The sequence below is a fragment of the Spodoptera frugiperda genome, chromosome 30 (genome assembly GCF_023101765.2).
Source record: "Spodoptera frugiperda isolate SF20-4 chromosome 30, AGI-APGP_CSIRO_Sfru_2.0, whole genome shotgun sequence".
NCBI lineage: Eukaryota > Metazoa > Arthropoda > Insecta > Lepidoptera > Noctuidae > Spodoptera > Spodoptera frugiperda.
The window spans coordinates 7,166,678-7,181,022 of record NC_064241.1 but is presented as its reverse complement, the minus strand read 5'-3'; the positions used below and the strand labels follow the sequence as shown (position 1 = coordinate 7,181,022).

The 14,345-nt window shown below is 37.3% G+C and overlaps 1 protein-coding gene across 33 annotated transcripts in view; it reads right to left on the bottom strand.

Annotated features, from left to right (window-relative positions):
• Positions 1 to 1,021: 1,021 nt before the first annotated feature.
• Positions 1,022 to 14,345, bottom strand: part of LOC118269872 (uncharacterized) — a 73,745-nt gene continuing 60,421 nt past the window's right edge. For 11 of the 33 annotated variants that reach the window (XM_035585216.2, XM_050707063.1, XM_050707062.1 and 8 more), the window contains 15 exons: positions 13,276 to 13,528; positions 12,939 to 13,122; positions 12,698 to 12,857; positions 10,303 to 12,609; positions 9,851 to 9,974; positions 9,522 to 9,770; positions 9,335 to 9,440; positions 8,998 to 9,250; positions 8,188 to 8,613; positions 7,648 to 7,807; positions 6,592 to 6,700; positions 5,610 to 5,720; positions 5,022 to 5,114; positions 4,359 to 4,511; positions 1,022 to 4,153 (listed from right to left, as the gene is read on the bottom strand). In XM_035585216.2, coding sequence (XP_035441109.2) covers positions 3,982 to 4,153; positions 4,359 to 4,511; positions 5,022 to 5,114; positions 5,610 to 5,720; positions 6,592 to 6,700; positions 7,648 to 7,807; positions 8,188 to 8,613; positions 8,998 to 9,250; positions 9,335 to 9,440; positions 9,522 to 9,770; positions 9,851 to 9,974; positions 10,303 to 12,609; positions 12,698 to 12,857; positions 12,939 to 13,122; positions 13,276 to 13,528 — 4,860 coding nt within the window. In that variant the 3' untranslated portion in view covers positions 1,022 to 3,981. The remainder of the gene's footprint in view (positions 4,154 to 4,358; positions 4,512 to 5,021; positions 5,115 to 5,609; positions 5,721 to 6,591; positions 6,701 to 7,647; positions 7,808 to 8,187; positions 8,614 to 8,997; positions 9,251 to 9,334; positions 9,441 to 9,521; positions 9,771 to 9,850; positions 9,975 to 10,302; positions 12,610 to 12,697; positions 12,858 to 12,938; positions 13,123 to 13,275; positions 13,529 to 14,345) is intronic. The other 22 variants (XM_050707076.1, XM_050707080.1, XM_050707070.1 and 19 more) reach the window with 7 other exon arrangements.

The window sequence follows — 14,345 nt, the reverse complement described above, 5'->3', positions numbered from 1 at the left end:
TCACAAGGAAGCAAAATAATCATCATGGTTGCTCAACAGACTGATGATTTCAACATTTCCTTCTTTCTATCATTATATAGCATACTATCATACACGAGTTTAAAAAAATGGAACCGCCTTCAATTTTTCTGCTTCCATTTTTTTCAGAAAAATACTATGCTGAATACTGTGTCATAATCGGTTCAGCAAAATGCGAGATAATGCGAAAACAAATATCATAATACGGGTCAAATCAGAACCAAATGAAGTCGAAATGCAAGCAAACAAGTTTTTGAGTCATAGGTTTTTCTCAAAATTATCATTGTATGGGTTGACTTTTCCTTGCATATGTAAGTTGTATAGATGTGAGATGATGTTAGTTATAATGTAAATGTAGTTTCACGACCTCACGAGTAGGGATATTCGACACAGTCGTTCTTTAATACAGGTAGGACAGCTTTAGTCGTTACTTATATATCCGAGTTTATTTATGTTGATTAAATTATACACCTCATGGACTGTGTTTTATTTTACTAACTATCCTATGTTTATGTATCTCATGTGTTATCCAGAATATAATCTACTCCTGTTCCAAATTTCATTTTGATTTCTTCAGCCGTTTTCACGTGAGTGAGAGACATACTCACAAACATGAACCCACAAACTTTCGCATTTATAATACGAATATTAAGTAAGATTCCCAAGTAATAAAGAAATTAGTCTTATTTTTATTCTCTGAGGGGGACTGTATTTAGACTGTATCAGTATCACCTATGTTATGAGTCTTCCTAAGAGGGTAAGGCTATTGCCAAACAATGCACATAGTTTCTGATTAAGCAGTTCCTCAGAATTTTACAAAAGATAAAGATATTTAAGTAACATAACATATTAAATCCATGAAAACTAACTCATTATTTTATGAATAGCGATCAGTAACCTTAATATGAATTTGCTTTACGTTTAAAGTAATCGCAACACGAGCGCGTTCGGCGCTCTGTACTAATAGGGCGCTGAATATTTGAATGTGAAAGAAAAGACAAGATCTTTTATATATTGTTTAATTGGTGTACATGGTTATGCATTATAATAATATTTATCAATTGTTAATTCATTAAATTATGGCACTTAACACAAATAAAAATATCTAAACAAATACATACATTGAATGAGATAATGTCACGCCAGAAAACAATTGATAATAATACATACATCATTTAATTACATATTAGTATTAACTTTTCGAAATAAACTTAATTATAATATTCGGAATAATTTCTCAGTCGTTCGTTGACGTTTCGTAAAGTAACGAAAGCCTCTTTTTGATTTTACGTTTTTATTAAGAAAATAAAGTTTCAACACAAAATTCAACTTATTGATCCCAATCGTAAAAATTATAAATAAAAACCTTACTCACGAAAAATAGTAGAATAACTTAACCTTTTGTACCCATAAGGACAACTGACTCACCACATGTATCCAACAATACCTTAAAACGAACGCGCAGGATTGTCATTTTATAAAAAACCAGTTCAACATCATTCAATAATACAAACTGTTGATAAAAACTTACGACTAACAAACTCCTATGGTACTGCAAGATACTAACTGCGAAGCGATTACTTGTTGAAGCTGTCGCAAAGCGAACAACGACTACCTCCTCCGTAGAGTTATTACTTTGATTACTTTAAGGCATGTTTGTTCGACTAATACTTTAACGGCTAGTTAGGAGTTTCGATTACTATAATAAATAATTTGTGGAAGCATTCCCCATGCTATTAACGTTAAGACGATACAATGAATACCTCGACTGATGCAACAAGCGCACACACACGACACAGTAACACTATATAACTTTAATACATACAAAGGCCACAACACATCATTCAGTCACAAAGCGCGAATTACCCTAACACTGTAATGAAAATGTGTATTTTACAAACGTTCAAAGTTACGATCGTCTAAATAATTCAACTATAATTTAGATAACATTTTAACCTAATTATTGTATAGATTAATTCTATTGTACAGTTCTAATTTGTGTCAACTTACGTCCGCATCTAGGAGATGAGATTACCGCGGCGACGAGCCTCACACTTGTTCACTGAACGTAGTCGGCAAGAGTCAACATCACGACTGCCTCGAGAAACACTCCTCGGTTACACGCGATTACAATAATTTAGCCCACTACGAGTATATCGACTACATGTTCACCAATGTTGTGACTCGATAGCACGACGGACTACGAGAGGAACTGTATCGTGCATTCAAAACGTTTTCTTACAAATTTTGACCTCTAAAATCACTACTAAGAATAACTCCATATATGTTAATATTATGTACAGTTACTATACACCAATAACGAATACTGAAATTTATAATAGGTATAATATTAGAGTATTACGTCTCGAATATTAATATCAATCATATCATCCGATAATGTTGCGCTTCCAACTTGAGCAATAAAATACAATACATACCAAAATATCGTTTCTTTCCGCATCATAATAGCAGTGATATGACCATTATATCACAATAATATTCGTGACTGTTAAGCAGACATTGAGATGACGAATCCATCTTTAATATCAATATCGATATCATAATTGATTTAATATCGCTAGTAATGTACATAGTCAGGTACGGTAGGTACGTACAGAGTTACAAGCATATTGTGCTGGTATTGGGACGTGTGAAGTGGAGAGGTGCATGCAGTTAGAGATACGAGGTAGTTATACACCAACACCGTATTATAAACTGTCAGTTGAGGTTTGGTTGAGAGTGTAGGCCGGCTCGGGGAAGGCAGTGTCGGTAAGGGCCATGCAGTTAATAATGTACACCAGTTAGTCCACCTACACCGCTAGTTAATGAACAGTTCACCACAGACCGCTAAGGAAGGTGTTTCGGATGAGGCCGCATGCAGTTAGTGTAGCCAGAAGTTACACAATCTGTGGCTAAGTTCCCTGTCAAAGTTTGTCAGTAAAGTCCAGATACACCGTACCCGCGTAATAAAATTTAGTGAAACATTCACAAACAATACTTAGTCACCGAATTACTATAAAATTTCCTTTAAACTTATACCTACCATGTTAAGTCACTAATACCAATAGGTCGTAATTAGTATACTATACAAGTATCGTTTATATCAAGGGTAATTTTAGACATCAAATTCACATTTAAGTAATTTATCTAAACAACGAAGTACTTTGGAGCGTGTTTCCCTTGGCAGTCATGAATCAAATGATTTTAAGATACAATGGAGTTTGCCCTTAAGGTATGAGATTTTGTTCCTACCATAAAAGTAAATAGTATTCTATATATCACATATTATTGAGATAAATATTTACTGTCAATGCGTCATCAAGTCTTCATCACGCTCAGCCATTCCCAGTAAATATTCCCACAATTTGTGTTACTTAAAATAAATTTATATACAGTCCAAGACCTTGTCGTGCCTTAAAACGTAAGACTAGATTTTACTACAATAATTAGAAATGTGAGAGATATTTAATGATGTTAAGATTCTGCGAAGAATGAATATTGCTGAGTAACAATATCGAAATTAAATAATTTTAAATAATGATTAAGACATAAAATTAGCGCTCCAATCGAATGGAGTAGAGTATGAAACATAGAATTACATTACAAGAATATTCACATAGTCTTTGAACAGCATAGTTCACGATCACATTCATTTTTTTCACATACCGAATCAAACTACACAACACAAGAGTTCAAACACATTTCCAGACGAAACAAAGTATAGTTCCATAACAATTCACCACTCCGGAACCTATTGCACATATTCTCGAACATTTCACGTACATATTTTTCGTTGTTTAGATGCCTATAATGACTTTAAACGAGATGGATTCGTAAATTCATGGTAAGGATCTCAAAACATCGAAAAATATAAACGTAATGCGATTTTCACCGAATCTAACGTTTGCCATTCAAACGTAACGGGCGCCAACATGGCTGCCAGTCATGCTATGGTTGCCAATATCAGAAATCCTCTAAGAGCACGGCATCGCGCGGCACTAGCCCTTTCTGTTCACCTCGACAACACAGCAGGTACTGATCGTCTACCTCCAATATCAGTCGGAGACGTTCTCCTTCGTTGAACGCAAGATGCCCGGAGTCTGATGGTAGCCGATGCCATAGGGTTCTCACGTATCTGGAAATCAATCATAAACTTTTAGATTAACAATTTCTATAGAAAATGGTTAACAACATAAATAAAGGTATAATATGGGGGATATGTACAGATGCACACATGATTCTTAAGGTGTTGAGAAAATAGCACGGTAATTTTTGACAATGGTAATTTTGGCAATAGAATTAGAAGGCATTAAAAATGTAGAGGTTCAGTAAATACGTACTTGTTTTTCTGCTGTGTAGGTGCGTGGTGAGCTCGCGCTGCTGATGAGGAAGCGGCTCGCCGTGGAGCAGCGGGGGGCGGCGTGCGGCCGTACGGCAGTGACGACGGCCTCGGAGCCGCGCCGCCGTGACCCGCGCCGTCCACTCGGGACGTCCTGTTATTACATCAATTACGTCACATGATAGCCTTATTACAACGATATTCTACTCATATGTTTGGAAGTATGAATATCTCGATTTCTTCTAGACTGTGCGTAAAAGCATCATAGTAGAGATGAAGTCTAGTTCTGTTGGTGACAGAAGCTGACGATGCTCTAGTTTTTTTTGGCGTATGACTATTAGGCAGCAATTTGAAATAAAAGGACACTGACTTTTGTTTGGCACAGTTTCCAGAAAATTATTTGTAAAAATGTTTCGATTCATGCCAAAAAAGAAAATACATAGGTAAGTAAAATAACAAAAGTAACATTATTTTTGGGATTTCGTGAGAATTTGAATAACGTAGACAAAGCATTGACCTAACCATGTCATGGCTCTCGGTTGACATTTGTTTCACATCATAAGGTGCAATTTTCCCTGAACCCACATACATGCACATGCTGTTAGCATAAAACTGTCTGTGTTGAAGATGTTAGTAATAATTGATTCCCATTGATAGTACATACGGTGTTCTTTTAACATTGGTAGTATTACAAACAGCTACATTTTGTACTCTCGGCTTCACCTCGGGTCGTTTCGCCGTCGTCTCGGGTATTACTCTGAAGATGTGCATTATAAGCTAAATATATTGCGGTGCTATTCAAATTTATATAAAAGCATAATACAAAGAAGAATTTTTCAGTGTTTCTGTAGGAAGATAAAAATAAATAATCCCGCCACCTGTGATATCCCATTCAACCTTGAAGTAAGTGTAGCATAAATATCATTTTGTGCTCAATAAAAATAAAATATAGCAGCTATTTCGACATTACCTACATTTTATAAGCGGACGAAGTATTTCTTCGTGTATTACTTTTTATTCTTAGACAATTTTTTATCTATGTTACCGAGTGTATAACACTTTATGACGATTGAAATTTGAAATTGTTTATTCCAGTAAATACCTAGTCTGAACAATTACATAAATATGGTAGTTGGCGCGACAATACCGAACTGGTTTCAGTAAAATTTTCCACTTTAGTCACAACAAAGAGGAAAATAATGTGAATTATATGGAATTATATTTAGTTGCGAATTAAACATTAAGTAATTACCTGTTAGCGGCTTGTGGTGGTTTCTTGTTGGTAGTTCCAGCCCGTGCAGTTGATGCTCTGGGTGTGGTGGTCGTTGGAGATGTCCCTTTGCGCACAGGCACTGGAATTCCCCTGTAAAGAAAGTTTTTGTATTTTTATTTATTTGAATGTTATATAAAACATTAAACGAATGACAGTTTAGAAAAACTTGTACGGTTGTCAGGTATGAACTTCAAGTGACTGAATTTGTTTCGTCTTTTCTATGCAAAGTAGTCAGATACGAGTAGTATTTATGTGTAAAAACAGACCATCTATTTACATTATTCAAAAATCCTGAAATATTGAAAAGAAATACAAAAAATATACTCAAATAGCAACCAGTTATAACACACATTGCCACATAATGCCGGTTGATGGAGCTATAAGCTCTCGTTATGCCATATTTGTCACAGAGTAACAATTGTGTCCAGGGGGAATTGGCACAATGACCACATACTTAGTTCTAGACAATTGGTCCGTCATTGCGCATGGAGACTGGTCAATTAGCAACAATATTTTTGTGTTAACATTTGATTTGTTTGGTAATAGAAATTGTGACAAGGTCGGTTGAAATAATTAAAGTGCTTCTAAACACTCAAACCTTTTAAAAGGTTGAATAGACTAACGAATGTCTTGCATGCATTTTTTCCAAAATGTTCGCCAAATACTGAACCGACAGTAGAATCTACTGGATATTCGTAGTAATTATGTGAACTCCAACGAAACTTTACACTCATAGAAGTCAAAAACCTAGTAACAATAGGTCAAAAGTCATTTATTTCCATTAATCCTAAATTAGGCACTTTTGAAACGTCAAATTGAATTGTCCGTCAGTCTGTCCGTCAGTGAAGCTAGGCGCTCGTTCCAAAGTGTTGCTTCGAATGGAGAAGAACGAGCAAGAAACTCCATCCTCATCCTCCAGGTTATATAGGAATGGAATTTAAAAATAATTGTGTTAGTTTACCGATGGGTCGTCTTGGCTGGTGACTGCAACGTCGGTGCTACCGGCCGTACGGGCGACGACACAGGCCTGGGGATCTTGGAACCACGAGCCGCTGCTGGTGACGTCTCTCCTGAATTCATCAACAAACAGTACACTTTATAACATTGTTAAATGCAATCATATCTATCCATCAAAGGTTGTCTGAAAGAGATCGCTTTTTAGTGATAAGACCGCCCATTGTACTGTCAATTTTTGAATGTTTGTCCTTTGTGCTTTTATGGTGTAAAATAGAGAGTTTTTTAATCTAATCTGAACTAATTGAACCACTAATTTAAAAAAATAAACGGCATCCAGTTAGGTTTCCAGCAGTTTGGACAAGAAATTAACCAATAAAATTTATATTTATTCGTATTTAGTCATGGTGTACCTAACACAATATTAACAGCGGTACCTGGAATCATGCCTATTGGTTGACAATATACCTGCATATTTTATATGTACTTTCCCTATCATGTTTTGGTATAAAAACATGGTGGTATGTAGTACCTAAATATGTAAGTAAGTTAGGCATTCGTATAAGCATGACATCATCCCCCAATACAAGGTTTACACAGCTGCTCCTTGTTCTCATGAACGATGTAAACTTGTTTTTGCATTGCTGTTTGGCCAATCTATACTTTATCTACGGATGTATATTGTATACATTACTGCAACTATTTAGTCAGTTTATGTGTTCTCTTTATTTCGTTACATTTAATTCAATGAATTCGTTTAGTTTATTTAATTCAGTAGCTGTAACTACGAGAGACGATAACAAGTACGATTGTTTATACATCCGGCGAAACGATGTGTCTGCCCTTGGAATACTGTTATTTACTGTGTAGTACTTACAGAATAGCAAATCGAAGGGTGTATGGTAATGAGGGAGAATAGTTTAAACATATATTCGCAACTGGAGAAAATTAGATTTTCAACAACTTTTTAAAAGTCGATATTTGTAAATGTAACATGCTTCTACAAGGTATATATCAAACTGATTTAGAACTAATTCTTTATAGTGACACCAAGGAAACATACCTGAGGGCGTAACGGGACTTTCAGCATTACTGAGCATTTCCCACTTGAGTTGCAGACGACGGAACTTGCCACCCGAGTTGCCGCTGCCATTGCCGGTGTTGCCACTGGCACCGCTACTGGCGGATCCTGGTCGCCAATGCTCCTCACCGCTGCACTCCAGCTAAATAAAATATGCGAGAACCATTATAATCGGCACACCTAGTAACAAAGTTCTCTCCGGGACCATCATTCTTTACAAAATTGAGGGAAAAAAATCTAAGAAAAAAGATATTAAATTACTATGTAGGAGTAAATAATATAAGAAAACATCAATAGGGACAATTTACGTACAACATGACGGCATAAATGCAGCAGCACAACCATTGAACATGACGACACGTGAGGATAAAACAAAAGTAAGCACACAAAATAAATGTTAGAAGCAGTAAGCGAGGTAGGTACCAGAACAGCCGGCAAATTAATAACAACGGAGACCGCAACAAAACATTGTCTAAGCGCAAAACATTCAGATAATGTCCACACAAAGCACCGCCGAGTTACCTTCACTTCATTGCTGGAGGGCTTAGCGGTGGGAGGCTTATTGTTTTCTAGGCTATCAGTGTAATCGTCGCTGTCGTCGAACACGAGCCTATCGAACGCCTGCATTAACTTAGAGCCCAAGTGCACCCCGGACCATCTGCGGTTACTTTCTATCTCTATCCTGCTGTTGTTCGGACAAATATCATAACCGATCGTTGTCGGATTAACACATGAGCGTGGTCTATTCTTTTCAACTGTGGTCTTTACGTTTGCCGAATCATTCAGCAGGTCGGGTGTTGACGGCTCTTTGTTTTTGGGCTCTTTATGTCTCATTATGACACTGGTCTGACAGTCGTCGCTGGAGAGACCGCTCGACTGCATCGAACGCACCAGCTTCAGCAAATTCCGCTGGTTCAGGGTTAGTGGTGGAGTGTTAATCGAAGTGGGCTGTTAAATACACCAAATGTTGTTTAGCATCATGCATCATGCCATCCAAAGTTAGATTAGTAAAATTAAAGTCCTTGACAAGGTCATCGATCGGTTTCGATCGCTCGGCAAAACGTTTATTTGCATTTTATGTAAGCTGTGCACGAAAGTAAATGCTAAAATATCGCGTTGGTACGCCGTGAACTGTGATTTAAGCACATGCAGTAAACAATAAAATGCAAATAAAGCGATGTTGCTCCGGCAGGCGGCTGTTTGATAGTATGCGATAGTGGTTTCAGAACACGAAAGACACGGAATATTGATTACGTATATTTCATGGGAAAGTAGCATTCAGTGTTGGCTTTTAGATATTAGATGTTATTTTATGATAGTATCCAAACTTACCCGACTGGCGGCACGCATGTCGCTTTCGATCTTCTTGAAACTTCTGTGCAGCTCACGCATTTCGAACATGAGGTCCAGGGAGAATGGTAAGAGTTTTAATGGTTCAAGGCTGGCGAGTAATGTGTCCAGAAGAGCACGGCATCGCGGTTCTCCCACACATCCAGCAAGGATCAGAGAATCAGGACTGTAGTGTTTGGCAAGTATAGACTCTCGTGTTCGGATGTATGACACCCAAGCGTCTACTGATTGCGCACTGGAACAGACGTAACATTTTAAATAGAAATAAGAACGACTTTGATATGATGAAGTTAACATAACATTAATTTACTGAACTTACTTGAGCAAACCAAGGATGAAGGCATTGAATTTGACCAATCCCTCGGTGACTGCGTCTTCGCTGTTAATTCGCAGTACCAATTCATTTAGAGATTTTGTGATTGGTCCTAAAACAAAAACATTTACATTAATGTTCAGTCTACAGGTATGCAGAAGAGTAAAGGGCATAGAAGTTGCTATTTATTTACCTTGTCTTGCGGTTGCTTCTACCATTTGCCAAACGGAATTATTTACGGCTCCAAAAGAAGTTTCGATGTTCTCTTTGAGGCCGTCCCTAAATATTGCATATAAAGCTGGACACAATGCATTTAGGGCGATTTTTGCACAGGCTGGAGATTCTTTGGAGTCTCCTAAGAAAGCTAACTCGGCTTGATCCGTAGCAGACGAGAAATGTTGGATAAGCATTTCCACAGCATCGGTCACATTTGAAACTAAAGCTGAAATAAAAGAAAAAACATTAAATTGATCGCAATTTGCAGTTTAACAAAATTATACTTTCTTTAAAGTAAATTCGTACCTCTTTTTTGTGATACGTCAATCACATCGTATTTTCCTCTCGCGTCATGATGGATGGGACTTCCAAATTCATCAGGGCTTACTTCAGCTTCTTCACAAATAGGAATTTCCGCTAAATTCTTTCCCTGAAATTATTTAATCTTATCCAATATTTGGCATGCAAGAAACACATTGATAACACATTTAGATTAATGGCAGAGTGATTAATGAGTAGCAAGCGCAGGTAACGTGTTCAACTTGCTAAGTAAAATATTTGTGCAAAATAAAATAATACAGCATAAAATAATAGCACATCCGTACAAGCAGGTAATAATGCTGAAAAATAATCAAAAAGACACTGAGAACGGAAGATAAACGGAAAAATAAGAGCAAAGTAAGAACCGAAGGTACTCACAGAAATTAACGGGCAATGACGCGGGTGAGCAGAACTAGCATTAGCAAATGAAACGTTACCTGATAAAGCCTCTGCGCTATCACAGCGGAAATATTTGGAGAGTTAGGTGGCGTGGTTAGACTGACCCCCTTTACATCTTCCATAGGTTTTAATTGAGACTGTTGGCTTTCGGCCTTCGTGACCTCAGACTTCTGCGCAAAACTCACTGATTTCTTACTATTACAACTACTGCCACTTGATTCCGTGGACCTTTGGTTCTCCTCCTGAGATCGCTTCATCTGCAGAAATTTGGACACCTGGTTCCTTACCTTTTGAACTTGATTCTGATCCCACTCATCCATGTTTAGACAGTTAAATCCACTGTGTTTCAAGAACTCCTCAAGTTGTTGTAAATCTGCACTACTGATGAGTGCACCAGGAGGTGGAAATTCAGTATATTCCATCTGCTTTGTTCTTGGCTTAGGCAATGGTGGAGTGTGTGGCCTATGAAACTTTAATTCATTCGATTTTCCAGATTCAAGGCTACTTTCCGTTCCAACACCTTCATCTGGATAATATTCGTTGTAATCTGCGTCTTTCTCTGCAGCATCGAGGAATTGTTGTGATAATCTTTTCGCAGCAATATCGTTGTTCTTCCTATAATCCATAGTTTGATTCTGGAGATAGTAAGGTTCTTGCAACGATCTTCTCTTAGTTTTGTGTTCCGTTGCTGCTGTCATGCATACAACTGGATCTTGTATAAGATCATCCATTTCGAACATACTGTATCGTTTAGTATGTGTGCTAGACTTCCGTGTCTTATCCATTGACTTACGTAATATGCTTTTTGGCAATGGTGGCCTTGGTGGCGCTAATTCACCTTGTTTGGGAATACGAGTTTGATCTGCCAATGAGAGTGATCTTTTTGGAATATTGGGATTTATTCTCTGACCCTCGTTGTTAACACCACTTGCTTCTGAGCTTGTTGCGCTATCGTAACGATACACAAACAATGGATTGAAATTCCCAGCTGGAGCAGGACTGTTTTGAGCCGAAGAGTCGGTGAGCATTGTGGATGAACCACGATATCCCGAAGATGGCTGAGTAGCTGTACTCGAGCTCGAAGATACTGTTGTAGTGTTGCCCACTAAGTTGTTACAATCACAACTTGTTGGTCGGTTTTTAGATCTCGATGCTGGTGAAGCACTGCAATATTTGTCTCCGCATTTTTGCGTACCTTCTTTTTCTTTCATGTGCTGCATAAGTTCAGGAACTTCAGAGAGCAATTGTTTACATTCCGTTGGAAGTAAAAAGTTTAGTGAATCCCAGTCTTTTATATGACCGAGTCCCTTTTTCTTTAACATTTCAAGATCATTGCATGAGAACGGTCGTTTACCTTTGACTTGCAGTCTGTTTTTCTTGCTTTCACTCGATCTGGGAGATATGTTTACTTTTAAAGGATTTAAATAAATGTTTGGTCTTCCGTTCAGGAAGCTAATGTCTGGCAAAGTATAGCTGGGATATAAAACGAAAACAGGCTTTTCGCAATCACCTTCTTTTAATTTTTCTAAAAATGAAGGTTCAACGACCTTGAATATTTCTTTTTGAGACATGTTAGATAATTGCATGCTGGATGTTTGTATACTCTTATCTATGGTATCGGTTTCAAGGTGAGTTGACGTCGATTTGTGATCGCAAGGCTCACGTTGTAACAGCCTATTCATTTTAGTTATTTGCGTACCGTCAGACTCAGAGCAGCTTGAAATGCTTACACTAGTGGCTGAAGATTGGGAAGAACATGATTTTCTATTAGTTCTCATTCTAGACGGACTATTCATAATATTTAAATTAGTTCTCTTAATATGTGGTTTGTTAACTGTAGCATAAAGATTACTCTCACTGTCACTCAATTTGGATCCATCACCCGTTTCTTCTTCTTCAATTAAAACTTCATCGTATACTCTGTTATTGTAAGGATTTACTGTCTGTATCTCTTCATAGACCACTGATGAAACTTCTTCTACAGCAGTACTCGGTAAATCAATTTGAGGGCGCTCAGAAATTGCAGTTTTGGAGTCGACTAATTTTTGCTCGCCCATTGATTCTCCACTTTCTCCTCCTGAGCTCGACGGCCAGCACTCTGATCTATCCATCTGATCCATGCTTACGATTCCATCGTTGCTCATGCTCTTTTGTTTCATAAATAACTTTACTAAACTAAATGTTTGTTTTGGTTGACTTTTATCTGAAGAAGTTTGGTTATCAGTTGAAGATGTGCTCATAGGTTCTGAATGTTGGCTTCCTTGTGACCGGTGTTGTGAGACATCGTACACTTTCATGCACATTGGAGTACCCATTAGTCTTTGATTAACGGTGAAAGAATCGACCTGCGAATAAAACATATCGTTAGCACAATATAAATACGCGAGAAATTAGATGCCACTAAATTTCTTGGCAATGACACCGGGTACATACCGTTGAATTACTCAGAGCAGCTGAATTTATGGAACTATTCATAAGTTTTCGCCTATACAGATTTGGCAAACTTTGGCTTTTGATGACTGAATTGCTCATGTTGTCGTCTGTTACATCAGTCGCTTCATTTGAACCTTCATTGTTATTTCCAGAGGGATGCCTAAAATTAAATTCATCATTAAATATCGAATAAATAACAAAATATAGTAATTATACTATTTATTGTAATAATATTAATTACCTCCTTAAGGGTGACTGACTTGTTTGTTTCTTAAGCTTACTCCATGTAGTTAATCCTAAATCGCTTCTAGCCATAGACGTCGTTAGCTTATTAGTTAATTTCTTACATCTCTCTAATAATTCTAAATTCCTGCGCGTTCTTTCATCGTTATCTAAAATTAAGGTTTCTTCCTCGCCCAATTTGTCTGAAAACAGATAACTGTATGAGCTGGCAAGTTATTGTGAGTAATTACACACCAATGATTCAGTTCAGGTGTGCAAATTATCGTCATAGTAAACATTATATCATTATAATGGTATGCATCAGTAGTTCTAGGAAGGGATTCGGTGTTGCTTACCATGTTTTTGATTGACGGCCGGTTCAACGCACTCACTGTCCTCAGAGTATGTGGTGAGACTGCCCTCAAAGGCGATGGTGTAGTTGTCCTTGTTGGCTTGGCAGGTGAGTATAAGATCCTGCTCAGAGGGCAGTTCGCAGTCCAAACTGTCGACGCTGAAGTGGACACCATGCACACCCTCTTTTACGGGGGAGAACAGAAGTTCTGACTTGCATATCGACATTGTGTTGATCGAACCGACGGATTCTTCACCCTAGTGGAATAATAATTATTGCTATAGAACTACAATACTACATTTACCATTTTTTTAAATAAGAATATGAAGCAGCTTCAGGAGCGGCTATAGAATTTAAACATTAAATGTTTTATATTGAAATAACCTTTAAAAACAACAATTTTCTGCATGTTTATTAACGTTTCCTTTATGTTAAATTGAGGAATTGCATCCACCAACAGACAAGATACATGTAGTAACAATAAAACAAACGCAGCACGGGACGATTAAAATCGATTGAAAGCAACATGTTGCACACTACAGCATGTGAATGTTCTCAGAAGATTTCGAAACTGTAACGCGTGTTAGTTGGAACATAAACATTTACGTGTAGTTATAACGGACGCGGATGCAAGTCGCGGCTAAAAATAATGAGCTACGGTTACTTACAGGTACAATGTCCACTATCAAATAAACTCTAGCGGCGGGACTGTGTTTTGGCTTGCTATTTATCTGACTCGGTTATTGTAATTATCTAAGTGAGCCATTGATTAAAAGCATTATCGTTATTCTAATTATTTACAAGAATGCGCTGTTTGTTTTGTTATTATGTATATTGTTTAGTCTAATTGGGGTAAATATTTGTATTAGCCCTTTAGGCACTAGTCGTTTATATAGTTCAGTTTCCTCTATAACAAAGTTTTTATCTAAGGAACACATGATTTTGTATATACACATGTTGAGTGTTGATTATCCTTACCCATTTTATCCTTATATCCGTGAGAATTTACTCTGTTGTTTTGTATAGATAATAACTTAGCTAATAAGGTATTCACTTCCGAGTAAATCTCAATCT